General features: G+C 41.0%; 2 protein-coding genes across 2 annotated transcripts; one reads left to right on the forward strand and one right to left on the reverse strand.

The window, feature by feature from the left end:
• Nucleotides 1–1191: 1191 nt before the first annotated feature.
• Nucleotides 1192–7295, reverse strand: LOC311508369 (tetraspanin-8-like; the record flags this gene model as incomplete). Its single annotated transcript, XM_084573092.1, has 9 exons — nt 6584–7295; nt 5935–6000; nt 5344–5430; nt 5161–5235; nt 4926–5024; nt 3586–3672; nt 1988–2047; nt 1453–1536; nt 1192–1296 (listed from the first exon to the last, which is right to left on the reverse strand). The coding sequence occupies exons 1-9, from the start codon at nt 6662–6664 to the stop codon at nt 1192–1194; spliced, it is 744 nt and encodes a 247-aa protein (XP_084429218.1). The 5' UTR covers nt 6665–7295.
• Nucleotides 7296–7822: 527 nt separating this feature from the next.
• LOC311508379 (ras-related protein Rab-19-like) lies at nt 7823–12929 on the forward strand. The gene is made up of 4 exons (XM_084573103.1): nt 7823–8998; nt 10671–10854; nt 11420–11523; nt 11610–12929. The coding sequence occupies exons 1-4, from the start codon at nt 8804–8806 to the stop codon at nt 11796–11798; spliced, it is 672 nt and encodes a 223-aa protein (XP_084429229.1). The 5' UTR covers nt 7823–8803; the 3' UTR covers nt 11799–12929.
• Nucleotides 12930–13299: the final 370 nt, after the last annotated feature.

Consider the following 13299-nt stretch of genomic DNA (forward strand, 5'->3'; position numbering starts at 1 on the left):
AGCTAATTTTTCCATTCATAACAGCTGTATAGGGGTGATTTTTTTTCCTAAATTATATCACAGCCTGTCTTTTGTATCCACATCAGGCATAATTAAGGGCGTGGCCGCTCTGAGAAAACTTAAGCCAACATGCAAATACAGTTCCTAAAATACTCACTTGAGATTGGCTCCAAAAGTGAGTCAATGTTAAAAGTCCCAACTTTAGAGATCAAATAAACATGTTTATAGCCTTGTACAAACAAAAATTAAAGCCAATTTGTCATGAAACTTGTACCGTGAATTTATTATTTTTTTTAAGTCCAATGTTAAAATGATATCAAGGCCTAAAATTATGCATAATTAATGGTGTGGGCACTCGTGAGATGACTGTCCACGTAGGTAGCTGTCTGCCCAGGCAGAATCTGCTTGCGCCGCCTCTTAGCCCATTTTTGTATAAGCTGGGAGTTAGGCGGAGTCATACACTGTCAAGATGGCGACGGCCGGAGCCACCACTCTGTGCTTCAAAACTGGTCTTCAGGAACGCTGTGAGTGATGTCACAGAGGGTTTGTACCTCTTCATACATGTAAATCAGAATTGTATTGTAATCAGAAATCTTTTGGCTAGAGATAGTGACTTATCAAGCATTTTTTTAAAAAATGAAAATCTTCACAATTGACACTTTAAACCCATTAAACTCTTGTGCCCCAAATGCAAAATAATTATTTTTTGTGTGTGTGTATTTGAAAGTTTTCGACGACGCAGATGTAATTAAATTAATATCTTTCTTTACAAATACTAACTGACCTCTCAGGGTGTGAGAGAAATGGATACGGACAATATCAGCATATATATTCAAAGCAAGAAAACTCTTGTTGCAAATAAAACATTGCCAGGATATGTTACTGAAAGAAAATGGATGATTTGGAACACAATATTTAGATGTGGCAAAGGAATGTGAAAATATTATTAAAGATCGGTTAATCTCATTAAATTGCTTTTTTTTTTTCTTTACAGCAGTAAGGCCGACAAGAGCAGTTTGAAATTGACTGTGCATGTAGATTATTGTTTAAACATCAGTTACATGCATTAACATGTAGAAAATCATAACATATATTGCTATAGCACAAAGTAGCCAGCTTATGGTTATACAGCTTTATGTGCAAATTCAAACCAGGTACGCTTGTGAGTAATCGGAAGTGTCAGTTAGGTGACTAGAAAGCACCAGGAACATATCTGTTGGACTGGAGGAGAGCCAAGAACTCCTGTTTCCTTCTTATCTGGCCTATTAGTTTGATGCTCATAACAAGTAGAACCATCTGGGAATGGAAGCAAGACAGTGGACAAATAGATCAACATGCGGTTGTAAATGCTGAATTTGTTTAGCAAAATAAAGCCACTCATGGTAGAGTTGATGTTTAAAGTTGTACCTAACATATAAATGGTATAAATGTGTAAGAAATGAAACCACATACCCAAAACACTCCACTTCCAAACTGTATTGCCATCGCCAGTGAGAATGCAAGCTTCAGTTCGGAAACATAAATCGGTAGGCAAGGCTGTAAAAAAAAATAAAAAAATACAGTAATACGTAATTGATTTGAGTACACTGTAAAACATTTTCTCTCAATAGGGGTTCAGCAAGCAGACACTGCTTTATTGTTTATTGGTCAGTGAGTTTTTTTTTATTCATTCATTCATCGTCTGTAACCGCTTGTTCCTGTTAAGGGTCGCGGGGTCTGCTGGAGCTTATCCCAGCTGTCATCGGGCGAGAGGCGGGGTACACCCTGGACAGGTCACCAGTCTATCTCAGGGCTAACAAAGAGAGACAGACAAGCATTCACACTCACACGCACACCTACGGCCAATTTAGAATCATGAATTAATCTAACAAGCATGTCTTTGGACGGTGGGAGGAAGCCGGGGTACCCGGAGAGAACCCACGCAGACACAGGGAGAACATGCAGACTCCACACAGAAAGTCCCAGTCGGCCCAGAGTTTTTTTTTACCTCTTGATAAACATATTGGTTCTTTGGAGCTCCAAGTGTGGCGCTGCCTCGTAGTCGAATCTGTTGAAAATGACAAAATCCCACAATGTGATATGACATTTTCATTTATTTGTGTTCATAGTTTTTGACCCTCGCAGATCAGTCATGAGAACATACGACTTTCCAGCTTTGTTGGTGTGATGTGCAGCCACACACTACCATAACACCATTTTTTTTTCTTACAGTAAAGCAGTTTGCAACTATTGCCATTTAACTGGGGTCGTTAGTTTCGTCTTCCATGAAATGGACAACTGCACTTTACGGTGTCAATCAATCGCAATGGCCGACAGTCCTCAGGACTAGGGAGCTCATCAAGGAACTGTATACTTTCAAAGCCCTTTTTTTCTGTTCGCATGGTTGGTCCATTTCTCAATTTCAAAGGCTAAACTGAAGAAATGTTGTTTGCAAGGCAACATTTCAACTAAACTTATTTAAACCAGTGGTTCCATATGCTGCATTTATGTGTTGACCAATTTATGTACACTTTCATCACTAAAGTTACGTCTCGTGCTGGGACAGTATGTACCCTGAAGAAAGAGCTAAAACAGACCCCAAAAACAGAGGACTAAAGACTCATTTAAAGTACTGAGGGACATAGACGCTGTAACCTACGAACGTAACTGACGCCATTGGCCATGAGAGCCATTTATACTTGTGCGCTCGTCAGTCTGGCTCGCTAGACGGTGCAGTGTGTTTTTTGCCAGTCTGGTTAATTTTTGTTTCTACTTCCTGCTTCACTTTCAACAATGGAATGAAATTTCCCCAAAGATGAGTCATACAAATGTCTGTATCTACGAACCTCCTCAGTTAACCTTTGCTCGATGCATTCCATCTTTATTGACCCAAAACAATCCATACGAAAATTGCAGAAATGGAGAAGCAGCCGGAAATACTAAAGCAGAAACACACTACTACCAAGCGGACCAATATGTACCGTATGCTCTGCACTGTTGCTGTAGCTAAAGCTTCAAATTGGCGCAGATGTCCAAACCATCTTATAAGAAGACTGAATTAGTATTGGTGTTAAGCATTTAGTAAAAGTCTTTATGTATGACTTTTAATATTATTTGCAAAAGAACATTTTTAGGTGTGCCTTTTTTTTAAGAAACATACATGGTGCTGGAAGATAAGCAACAACCAAAGACTCTGTCTGTAAAGGGAATCTAATTCCCAACAAACATTAGAGATTAAAAGTAAATGTGCATGTTTTTGTGTAGTCTTTATAGATTTAATGGAATGTTGTGCACTTAATGTAGCTGTCACCTTGTAACATTTAGGTGTCATTTGTCTTTGCCTCTGTGTTGTCCATATCGTATGCGGTAATTTGAACCTTTTATTGATATGATTGGCCATTCTGAATTTACTCGGCTCAGCTGCATAGTTTATCACTTTCACATTTGTGCTGGGGTAGAAGGTTAGGGGGAGCCAGTATAATACAAAATAAACTTGTATTGAATGTGTGCTCTTCAGTGCCCCAGCTACAGCTGACTGAAACATATTTGCCTGAGAAGACTAAAACCATGACGTTTTGAGCAACAACGAGAGCTGTAGATACTTACACATTTTCCTGGATATTGGCAGTTACAGGAGGCAGGGATGGAAGCGCCCCAGTCTTTGTAGCCCTCAATAAGACCGCAGCATTCAAACTGGAGTTGATACACGCACATACACACACACACACACACACACACACACCAAAAGAAATGTTAATCCAGTATGTAGCACTTATTTTCCCATCAGCCCTCGTGTTTCAATTAAAAATCTAAATCTTCCAATTTGTTGATTAATGTGAATGGTTACCCCACAGAGAGGGGAATATTTCTTTAAGATAAGACACGCCCACTCGTATGGCCACACCCCCAAGACTACATATTCTGCAGGTGTGGCAAGTTGTTCTTGTTCGATAGCCACATGGGCAGTTGTGTGGTTTGTGTGTCTGTTTTGCAGGGGATTATATCTTTTCTCTATTCTCTTCTTCTGGTATCACATCTAGATTTCTGTTTCCTTTGTTTCTTCTGTCTTTGCAGTATTTTGTCAGCCTTCTGTCTAAAATGTAGGAGCTGACACTTTTCTGCCTTGAGTCAAGTGGGCAATAAGAAAAGCAATGATTTGAGTTACCTTAATTCTGTCTTGAATGTTAGAGTTTAAAACTTTTTTTTGTTTGTTTGTTTTGTTTCTTTCTTTTTGGTTGTTTTTTAGCGAGCTGAAGCTAACGCACGATGCTAGCTGCAAACAAGAAGGAGGAAGTCGTCAGCTAGTCAGGACACTCTTGCATGGACTTCGCCTTTTTGACACCAGAAAGAAATGGTGTGTGTGTGGGAGTGAATTATGAGTTTGTTTAATGGTGGAAATTTGCCAACAAAGACAATGGCCAACTGTAGGCCACTGCTAAGTAAGTGACTGCATGGCAATGCTGCAGTTCACTTCCTGTTTTCATATCCAAAGCATTATGGGAAGAGTAGTTCCATAACTTGAGAAACTCCTCAGTAATGCATTGAAATAAAATTAAGAACAACAACAAAATGTATTTAATATAAACTCTTTTGTGATATAGCACAGTGTCACACTTTAACGTCGGCATGAATAACAGTTTTTGTGGTGGAAAATAAAGTGATCATGGATGTGTGGGCATCATAAAATAGACCGGACCTGTCTGTCTAAAATGAGATACCGTGTATATTATAGAACATATAATGGAGTGGAGTAATGGTGTCTTCACTCATATATAACAACAAGGTCCTTGTGGTGCTTGAATTTGGGGTTCTTATCTAAAATCCAACTTATCTGGAGCCACATCTAGTTATTTTACTTCCATGTGCACTACATTTCAAAGAAGATGTGGTTTGTGATGATAAAACTAAAATCCACTTGTTAATAAAAATAAATAATAGCTGCTTACTTCTTCTTGAATTCTATAGAGCAGCGTCCTGTTGGCTTTGCTTATTCCACTGAGTGGCATCATGGAGAGCAGCTTGGACTCCTCACGGGCCACTCGCTTCTGAGGAGAGACAGTGCATTGATAGCTGGTCTTTGTACACACTGTAGTAAAAAGTTTAGGCGATTTAGGTCAAATTGAATAGTATAGAAAGAAAAAAAAAACGTTTTTGTGTGTAAAAACCAAAGCATGCAAGTACCTCATAAACATCCTGGTAACTTAGTGCTGTTCTCACAATTATAGTTTGACTGGCTGCTGCCATCCCAGCTGCATACTGCACACACGGATAAGAAAAGGGCAAACATGGTGTGTGAATGTGAATGCCTTGAAAAACAAGTAACATAAAAATATTTCTTCCTATTGATTTTTTTTTTTTTTTTACCAGAATCAAACACCATCTCTTTCCTTTGCAGGCTCCAATCACACCGAGCACTGACAGCATTGCCACTACAGAAACACTGGACACCATCTGAAGAGGGAAAAAAAATCAGCGTCTAATCAGCCGCAAATTCCTGCTTCACGCCCTAAAACAGTCCAAAACCAAAATAACCAGAGGAAAAACTAGGATTCGCGTGACCTGAGATCGTCAATTACGCAGCATTAATAATTTTTTTTATTGTCAAGGATGCGTCGCCCAGATAGCGTGGCTGCAAAAGAGGTCAAAGGTCATGGCTACGGAAGGGAAGATAATTCACTGTCTTGCCCAAGGACACTTCAGCAGTCTTTCCCAACGTGCGAGGGCCTGAATGCAGCTCTCCCGGAGAAAAGACTATATAAGTATACGCTGATGTAAGGCGTTCAGGCAATATTGATAGTAGTGGACTCATGCATTAATAATTCCCCAGCTGACTTATTTGAAGCCTGACCAGAATAGGAGTTATTTCTGCGTCCAATAAATCTGATCTGCCTCTCTCAAACTATTTTCATCCAGAAAAAAAGAAGAAGGGGGATAAAAAAAAAAAAAAAAACTTACTTTGCCAGTTTGCACAGGGTCCCTGTGCCAAGCTATTGTCATTGTCAGCATGAAGAAGCACAGCGCCTTCGGAGAAAGAAACACAGGAGATGAGAACGGAGTGCTGAGGGCTGCAGACGAGGAATGGAATAAATATTGCAGGGTAATAATAGGAAATGTTATTTAAAGGTGTCTCACTTCTTAAAGGAGAAGTCATTGACTTAAGAGCAAATGGAATATCACAGCCAAAACAAAACAAGGCCTGTACTGCATGTGGCACACACTGACATCAGATTGTTAATATTAGCACATGAAGCATATTACAGGCTGTACTGTGTCCTGGATGATAAGATGTGTGATGGTGGAAAGGTTGATTATTCTGTGTAAATGCAAAAATAACCCCCACGATGGCGTATTATTGATGAAGCCATCAGGGGGGTTTCGTTTCTCATCACTTCTGCCCTAAAACATCTAAACGAGAGAAGAATAAAAAATCTGCTGCAGACATTGTTATTGTTGGAAAGGATGCCGCATAAGGATAAAATAAACCAGTCCGATTCTTGTTTGGATTGATTCAAGACAATCAACCGTTTCCCATCGCAGAAATAACCAGTGAATAGAAATCAAACAGGCCTCCTGCCTTTAAAGGCATTCATAGGAATTTACCTACCATATGCACAGCATTTGCAAAAATAAACGGCCTTTTGAGGCTCGTTTTGTCCGCCACCACGACCACTGCGCTCCGCTGCATGCTGCCGCTGCTGCTGCTCTCCCAGGCTCCAAAACGCCCTTTTTACATAGAGGAAATGTTAAGGCTGCTGTGTCTGGGACTGTAGCATTAAGAGGACATCTATCCAATGTATCCGCACAGGACGTCACTGTGATGTGCAGGATGAGGAGGCTGTGTCGCGTTCAGGTGCACTCGGAAATACTAGGAAGTGGAGCTTCGACCCGCAGGAGTCGCGTTTACCTTATAGTGGAGCATGGGTCAAAGCCAGATTTAAAGAAATATTCCGATATTGTGTCTCTGGAAGTCTTAAAATGTCAAATATTGGATCTGAAATACGTAAAACAACTAAATAATTGCACTGCATTAACACATATGTAGGGATATGAAGCCATTGTTAATGTGTTCCTCATTTCATACAACTTTACATATTGAAACATTTGCTTTTACACCACGCGAGTCAATATCCACTCCTGCCTTCGTGTGTATACAAGTGTTATTTTACTACGTTTTGTTAAGCAGCACATAAAGTGACAGAGCTTGGATCTTAAAGCCTAAGTTATCAGTTCTTAAATATAGTTTAAATTAAGTGTTAGAGTATAGTACAGTACTTGTTCAGTTACACCAATTTACTATTCCATTACCTTCAACAGTAACTCTGTGTGTATGAAAAGGTTTCCTAGAATAGAACTGTATGAACACTAATTGTTACTACTACCAGACTCCATTGGCAAAAACAGTAATTTTGCCTTGCAGCGCACACTGCTCTACTTTTGCTTCAATTGATTAGTTAGTTGGTTATTCTGTTTTCCATTGTGCAACTCTGGTGTGTTAAGACATGAGTTTGGATCCAAATTAACATGTTAAAACACAAAAGTCACATTGCAGTAAATCAGCAACTCCTCAGTTTTGCATGGTAAAATTACAGTTTTTGTCAATGGATTCTGGCAGCTTCTAGGAGAGCCTAAATTGACGTGTGCGGCTTCAGTTCTCTTTTTAAAAAGGCAATCTGACAGCAAGTTAAAGCGATTGTAATATTATAAATATGGCATACAATTAAACTGTTTTTTTTAGGTGAATTGTGGTTGACTGCATCTGCACTGCAGTTACTTGCTTGGCTTTCTCACTGCTATTCTTGGCCACTTCTTTGTACTAGAGACGTGCCAGCCACCATCGACTGTATGGATTACACTAACTATCCCTTTAAATGAGTTCCTGGCAAACTGACTTCATTTCCCAGGATCCAACAGGACTCGTGGGGCTGGGCTACCTGCCTAGAACAGGTAGGGCGGGTTTCTTTTGTTACCACAGGTGTTGTGAAGAGAGAGAGAGAGAGCGAGAGAGACGAGAGAAACTGCTGCATTAGTCAGTGGGGGCAGTAAAAGCTTATGAGAGAAAGAAAAGACGTGAGACGGGGAGTCAGGGGGAGGAAACCTACTGACACGTGTGTGTGTGTGTGTGTGTGTGTGTGTGAAAGAGCAGCAGGTGGAATAGACGGCAAGGTGGATTATGGACGAGCATCCTTTGAAAACGATTTAAAGGAAGTTCCCTTTTCCTTCGACAAGCAGAGGCTGCGCAGGAGTACGAAGAGGATGAGATGTGTATCCATGCTGTGTTTTGCTGTAGGCCGTAAAGTGGGTCAACACCTGAGAAGGAGCTGAAAGGGGAAACAGAACTGAAGGAGTTTTGTCCTGCTGTAAGAGCACAAGAGGTCAGGGACAGACTGAACCATCTGGGGATTCAAGACTGTGGAAATGATGTGTTGCTAAATATCTTCCTGCATTTCCTGAGACATAAAATATTCATTTTAGACCAATTACATTATATCTTGAAAAGTAAAACAGGTTGTCTAGAAGTGTCTAACCTCTGAACAGCTCTGTTTAATGTCTTGAAAAACGCTGAACTGGTTTTACAAGCTCCACAATTTAACTAAATCTACTCTGCTGCTGGAAATCCAAACCAACTGGCTTTTATTTTTTTTCTGGAAGAAGAAGCTGGATCAAACTTTTCATCCTAACATTATTTTGGCATCCATTTTCTTTCTTGTGACGCAACCTTCACTCAACCATAAAGATAACCCATCATCTCTTAAACCCGAAGGCCAAGCATTCCAACGAGGGATCGCTCGTTCACAGAAAAGGGACACACACACATCACTCCACCATGCAAAGCCCGGGACCTGAACACGATGACTCTTTTGATTTCCTGTTTAAGATCATCCTCATAGGAGACTCAAACGTGGGGAAGACCTGCGTGGTTCAAAATTTCAAGTCGGGGGTTTTCTCGGAGAAGCAGCAGAACACCATCGGGGTGGATTTCACCGTGAGAACCGTGGACATCGAGGGGAAGAAAGTGAAGGTTGGTTCATCAAGAATGGTTGAGGATGTGTCCGGTGGACTTTAAAACAGGGATGCTGGGGAAAGTACTGTATGTGTTGAGGTATCGGTGTCCAAATGCCACCAAAACAGCCAAGTGCAGATGTTTCTTGACAATAAATCGAAGCGGGAAGTAGATTCAGGCTTCATTTGATGGTGTTTTTTTGTGTTCGCCTTTTTTTGTTTTTGGCAAGCAAGACAGAAGTGTCCTTTTTACCTAACTCTGATTCCAATCTACTAGATGTAAATGGCCTGATAATGACTGACAAAGAGAGGCAGAAATCCTAAGTATGTCTGCTCACTGCTCTGATCTGAAGTCAGCTGATGATGACTTGAGCTTTTTAGCTGTTTTTTGGCTCATTTTCAGCCTCACTTCTGAAGGATGTTTCTCAGTTTGGGAGTGAATGACGTTACAGTGAGGCGTCCTTCGGTTACAGTGTGCCAAAACCAGTCAGACCGGCCGCTCGCATGAATGACCTGTTGTTCAGGTTTCTCTGCTCTGGCTGTTGTGCAGACAGATATAAAGTTGGAGTGACTTCTCTGTGCTGCCGTTGTGGCCGATAAGGAAGTTATTGTTTAGGTGGATTACGGTATGTCCTGCATGCGCCGGACTACAAAGTGCTAAGAGTCAGGATGCCCAGAGAAGTCAAATAAACTCACTTTACTCACTTATTTCTCAACGTCCTTCAGTTGCTATCACTCTGTATTTTTTTTTTGGATCAATCTGTTATAGCCACAGGGGAAAGCAACGACCGTGACTCAACACACAAACACACCTATAGCAATTGTATTGTTTCATGGACAAGACACATGACTGGACGATAAAAATCATATCATCAACTGAACTATTCCAAGTATCTGCATCACACATACTAGAGCAGGGGTTAACAGAACAATGATCTTTTATCTTCCCTTGCTGGGTTCTGTGTGTCCCAGGTGATTTTTACTGGCTGAATTTTAATTACATTTAAGCATCTGGAAACCATTTCTTTTATAATTCTGCAAATCTCTTTTTCAAACTGCAGGGGAGTTAAGTTACCTAGGACCTGTAAAGAATCGGGGGTTCAAACAAGTCATTGTTTTTAAATGCATCAAAAGTCGACATGGCTCAAACAATGAAAACAAATAGGTTGGGCTGGTGAGTCTGACTAATTGCTATGACAGTCGTTGCCGGGCTAACGTTGTCTGTTACGTCCTCGGGGAGTTTGTGCGAGGGGGGAGCAAGGGATCAGTCCTGAAACACTGTTTCAGCTGTGTGTGTGTGCGTGTGAGCAACACAACATGATCCCAGACATGTTGGGGTCATGTTGTCCTTGTGAGGCCATTTTTAAGATTTAAAACTGGTAAAGACTTGGTTTGAGGATAAAAGTTACAGTTAGGTTATGGTTAAGAGAATCTTTTAAGATAAGATAATTTTCCCCCACTATGGGATAAATTAAAGATAAATTAAGGATCAGTGTTGTCATTGTTGCCTATAACAGTCACGTTTCCAGTCATGTATATGTAAATGTTGATCTGACCATGTGTAAGAGTCCAACATCTATACCTGGTTATCATTACCCTGTTTTGAATCTAATACTTATAATTCAGCTAGTGTTCTTTCGCATTTGTTTACGTTAAATCTGATTTACCGTTGTCGCCTCTGTGGCGGACAGATCCAGGTGTGGGACACGGCAGGTCAGGAGAGGTTTCGTACCATCACCCAGAGCTACTACCGCAGCGCTCACGGCGCCTTGATCGCCTATGACATCACCCGGCGCTCGACCTTCGACTCGGTGAAGCACTGGATTCACGAGGTGGAGCAGTTCGGAGCAGCCAACGTAGTTCTGGTCCTCATAGGTGAGTGTGAATGAGAAGTGTGAGTGAATACAGGAAAAGTGTGTTCACGTTCATCAAGTTAATGTTTGGCAATGACTCATATTTCAGCGTTTTTTAGCTCAAATATTACAAGGTAGTGTTTCAACAGACTTCTGATTTCTGATCCTATAGCTGTTTTTTTTTTTGACAGCCGTTGTCTTTTAAAACACATGAAATCTGGCAAAGTACATATTAGTTAAATCCCATCATGTCATATGAATTGGTGTTTGTAGTGTTTCCCCATAAGTACAGTGTACAGCCCTTTTGTATATTTTGTGCAGAAAGGGAATAAAAGCTCAATTAAATGCAAAAACTGTTAATGTTTTGGATTTATTTTCCTTTTAAATTATCAGTTCAACAAAATGACTTCAAACACTTGACTGCTGCTGGTATTTTAAACTCATGCTTGCAGCACTGCTTACACTTCATTCAGTCGATGTGTTTGTCTTAGCATGTTCAGTGGATTAGGTGCACTGATCATAGCCTTAGCAGAACTTGCTGTGTTGCGTATGCGTCTCTCAGGTTCCTCCTGGTTGTCTCCACGCAGGCAACAAATGTGACCTGGAGCAGGAACGTCACGTACGCTTTGAAGAAGCCTGCAATCTAGCGAAAGAAAGAGGCATCCTAGCTGCTCTGGAGACATCTGCAAAGGTAATGAGTGTACCCAAGCACAGAAAACACAGGGGAGACAATCTGGTGGTTGGTTATAATTGTGATTTAAACCTTTTTCTGTCCAGGAGAGTCAGAACGTGGAAGAAGCCTTCATAATGATGGCCAGGGAGCTGCTGACGCGTAACGGCCTTATTGTCCAGCAGGGGGACGCGGAGAGCAACGACACTCCTCGAATCCTGCTCCGGTCCAACTCTCGGCCAGTCAATGTCAGCGCTACCGCCTACACGACACCAGAGAAGAAGTCATGTTGCTGACAAGAAAAATAGCGAAGGACACTTTCATTATCATGAATGTTAATGAATAATGAAGAATGGAAGAAGATACAAAAATGCTTGAATCTGGATTATCGCCAGCAAGGCCTCTGAAAAGATCTGAGAACCTGGGGACTGATGAAGTTTGGTCAGTTGTGGGAAAGTATTGGAAAATCAATTCAGTGTTTTCTGTGACTTATAAGACAATAAGTGAGGGGCCACGTTTTCCAGGAAGAGACGGTGATGATGAGTGTGATCAGTGTTTTGGGAAAGTTACAGTCAACCAGTTCGACGGCTTTGTGCTTAAGCTGGTATCATATTATCTTCAGATGCTTTTGGAGTGTTTTTAAGTTTGTATTACCAGCACTACTCCAATACTGCATTCATATGGCTGTTAGTTAAAACTGAAAAACATCCACTGGCCTCAAATATGTCATCCTGAACAAAACAAATGAGGTTTCATATCTGTTTTCTTTCTGGAACTATTGGTCTTTGTATTGTAATTTATCCAAATGCTTTCTCAGGCTTCTCTCTGCTGATAAAACATTTCCCAGACAGTTGCATGTTATTAAAAGACTCTTGAGTATTTCATCCGAGTGACCTCTGTGATGAGTTTTGCGCCTTTGCTGCTGCACTCCGGATGAAAAATGAGAATCTGCTGTGAGCCAAAACGCTGTGAATTACACATTGTTGTAACAATAAATGTCTGTGGATGTGTTCACCACACACCGATGAAGCTGGTCTGACTTACCGTGAGAAGCAAGGTTTCTCTAGAGGCTTTGATTAGTGATGAATTAATCTTAGCCTTTAAACTCAATGCACCATGGCTTGGTTTCAAGTATCTTGAATTACAATAAAAGGATTGTTCTGAAAGGTATTTCCACATCGGACTTGTTGACGTGGAAATAGTTGTGCGGACTGTTGTGACCTGTGTGATCTGATGACAATTGGGCCGCTGTATCAAACTTGAGGGATGTGTTGACTGTGAAGGCCATACTACATGATTTGCAGAAAAGTCCTATGAAGATAATTTTGTTGTTCCTCCAATCATTCATTTCAGTTCGTCCCCCATCTACTGTACAGTAGGACTGCGGCAAATACGCCTCATTCAGCTGCTTCCTTGCTGACACTAGATGGCACTGTGCCGTTGCACATACATAATCCAGAGCTGCGGTCTGGACCCTCGTTGCCTCAGACGATAAAAACCGAGGTGATTTAAAACATCTGTGAGTGTATGGAGAAACAATTAAGGAAGGTTTACATCCAAGCCAGGAGACAGGAAAAAGTCACATCAGCCATACTTTGCCAAGATCACTTCCTCCAAACTAAGCTGGCATGCTATCTTTAGGACATGTTCTCTCTTTAATGGCAAGTTGGCAGACCAAACTGAAGACCCCTGCCTTGAAGTAACGTAACCAAGTCCTCACTGATTGTTGCTCGAACAACAAGCCGTGTTTGTACAGTCTGGATGTAACTTTTAGGGGTTGATCCAGGTGTAAACTAT

Source organism: Chelon labrosus (assembly GCF_963514085.1).
Source record: "Chelon labrosus genome assembly, chromosome: 23".
Lineage (NCBI taxonomy): Eukaryota > Metazoa > Chordata > Actinopteri > Mugiliformes > Mugilidae > Chelon > Chelon labrosus.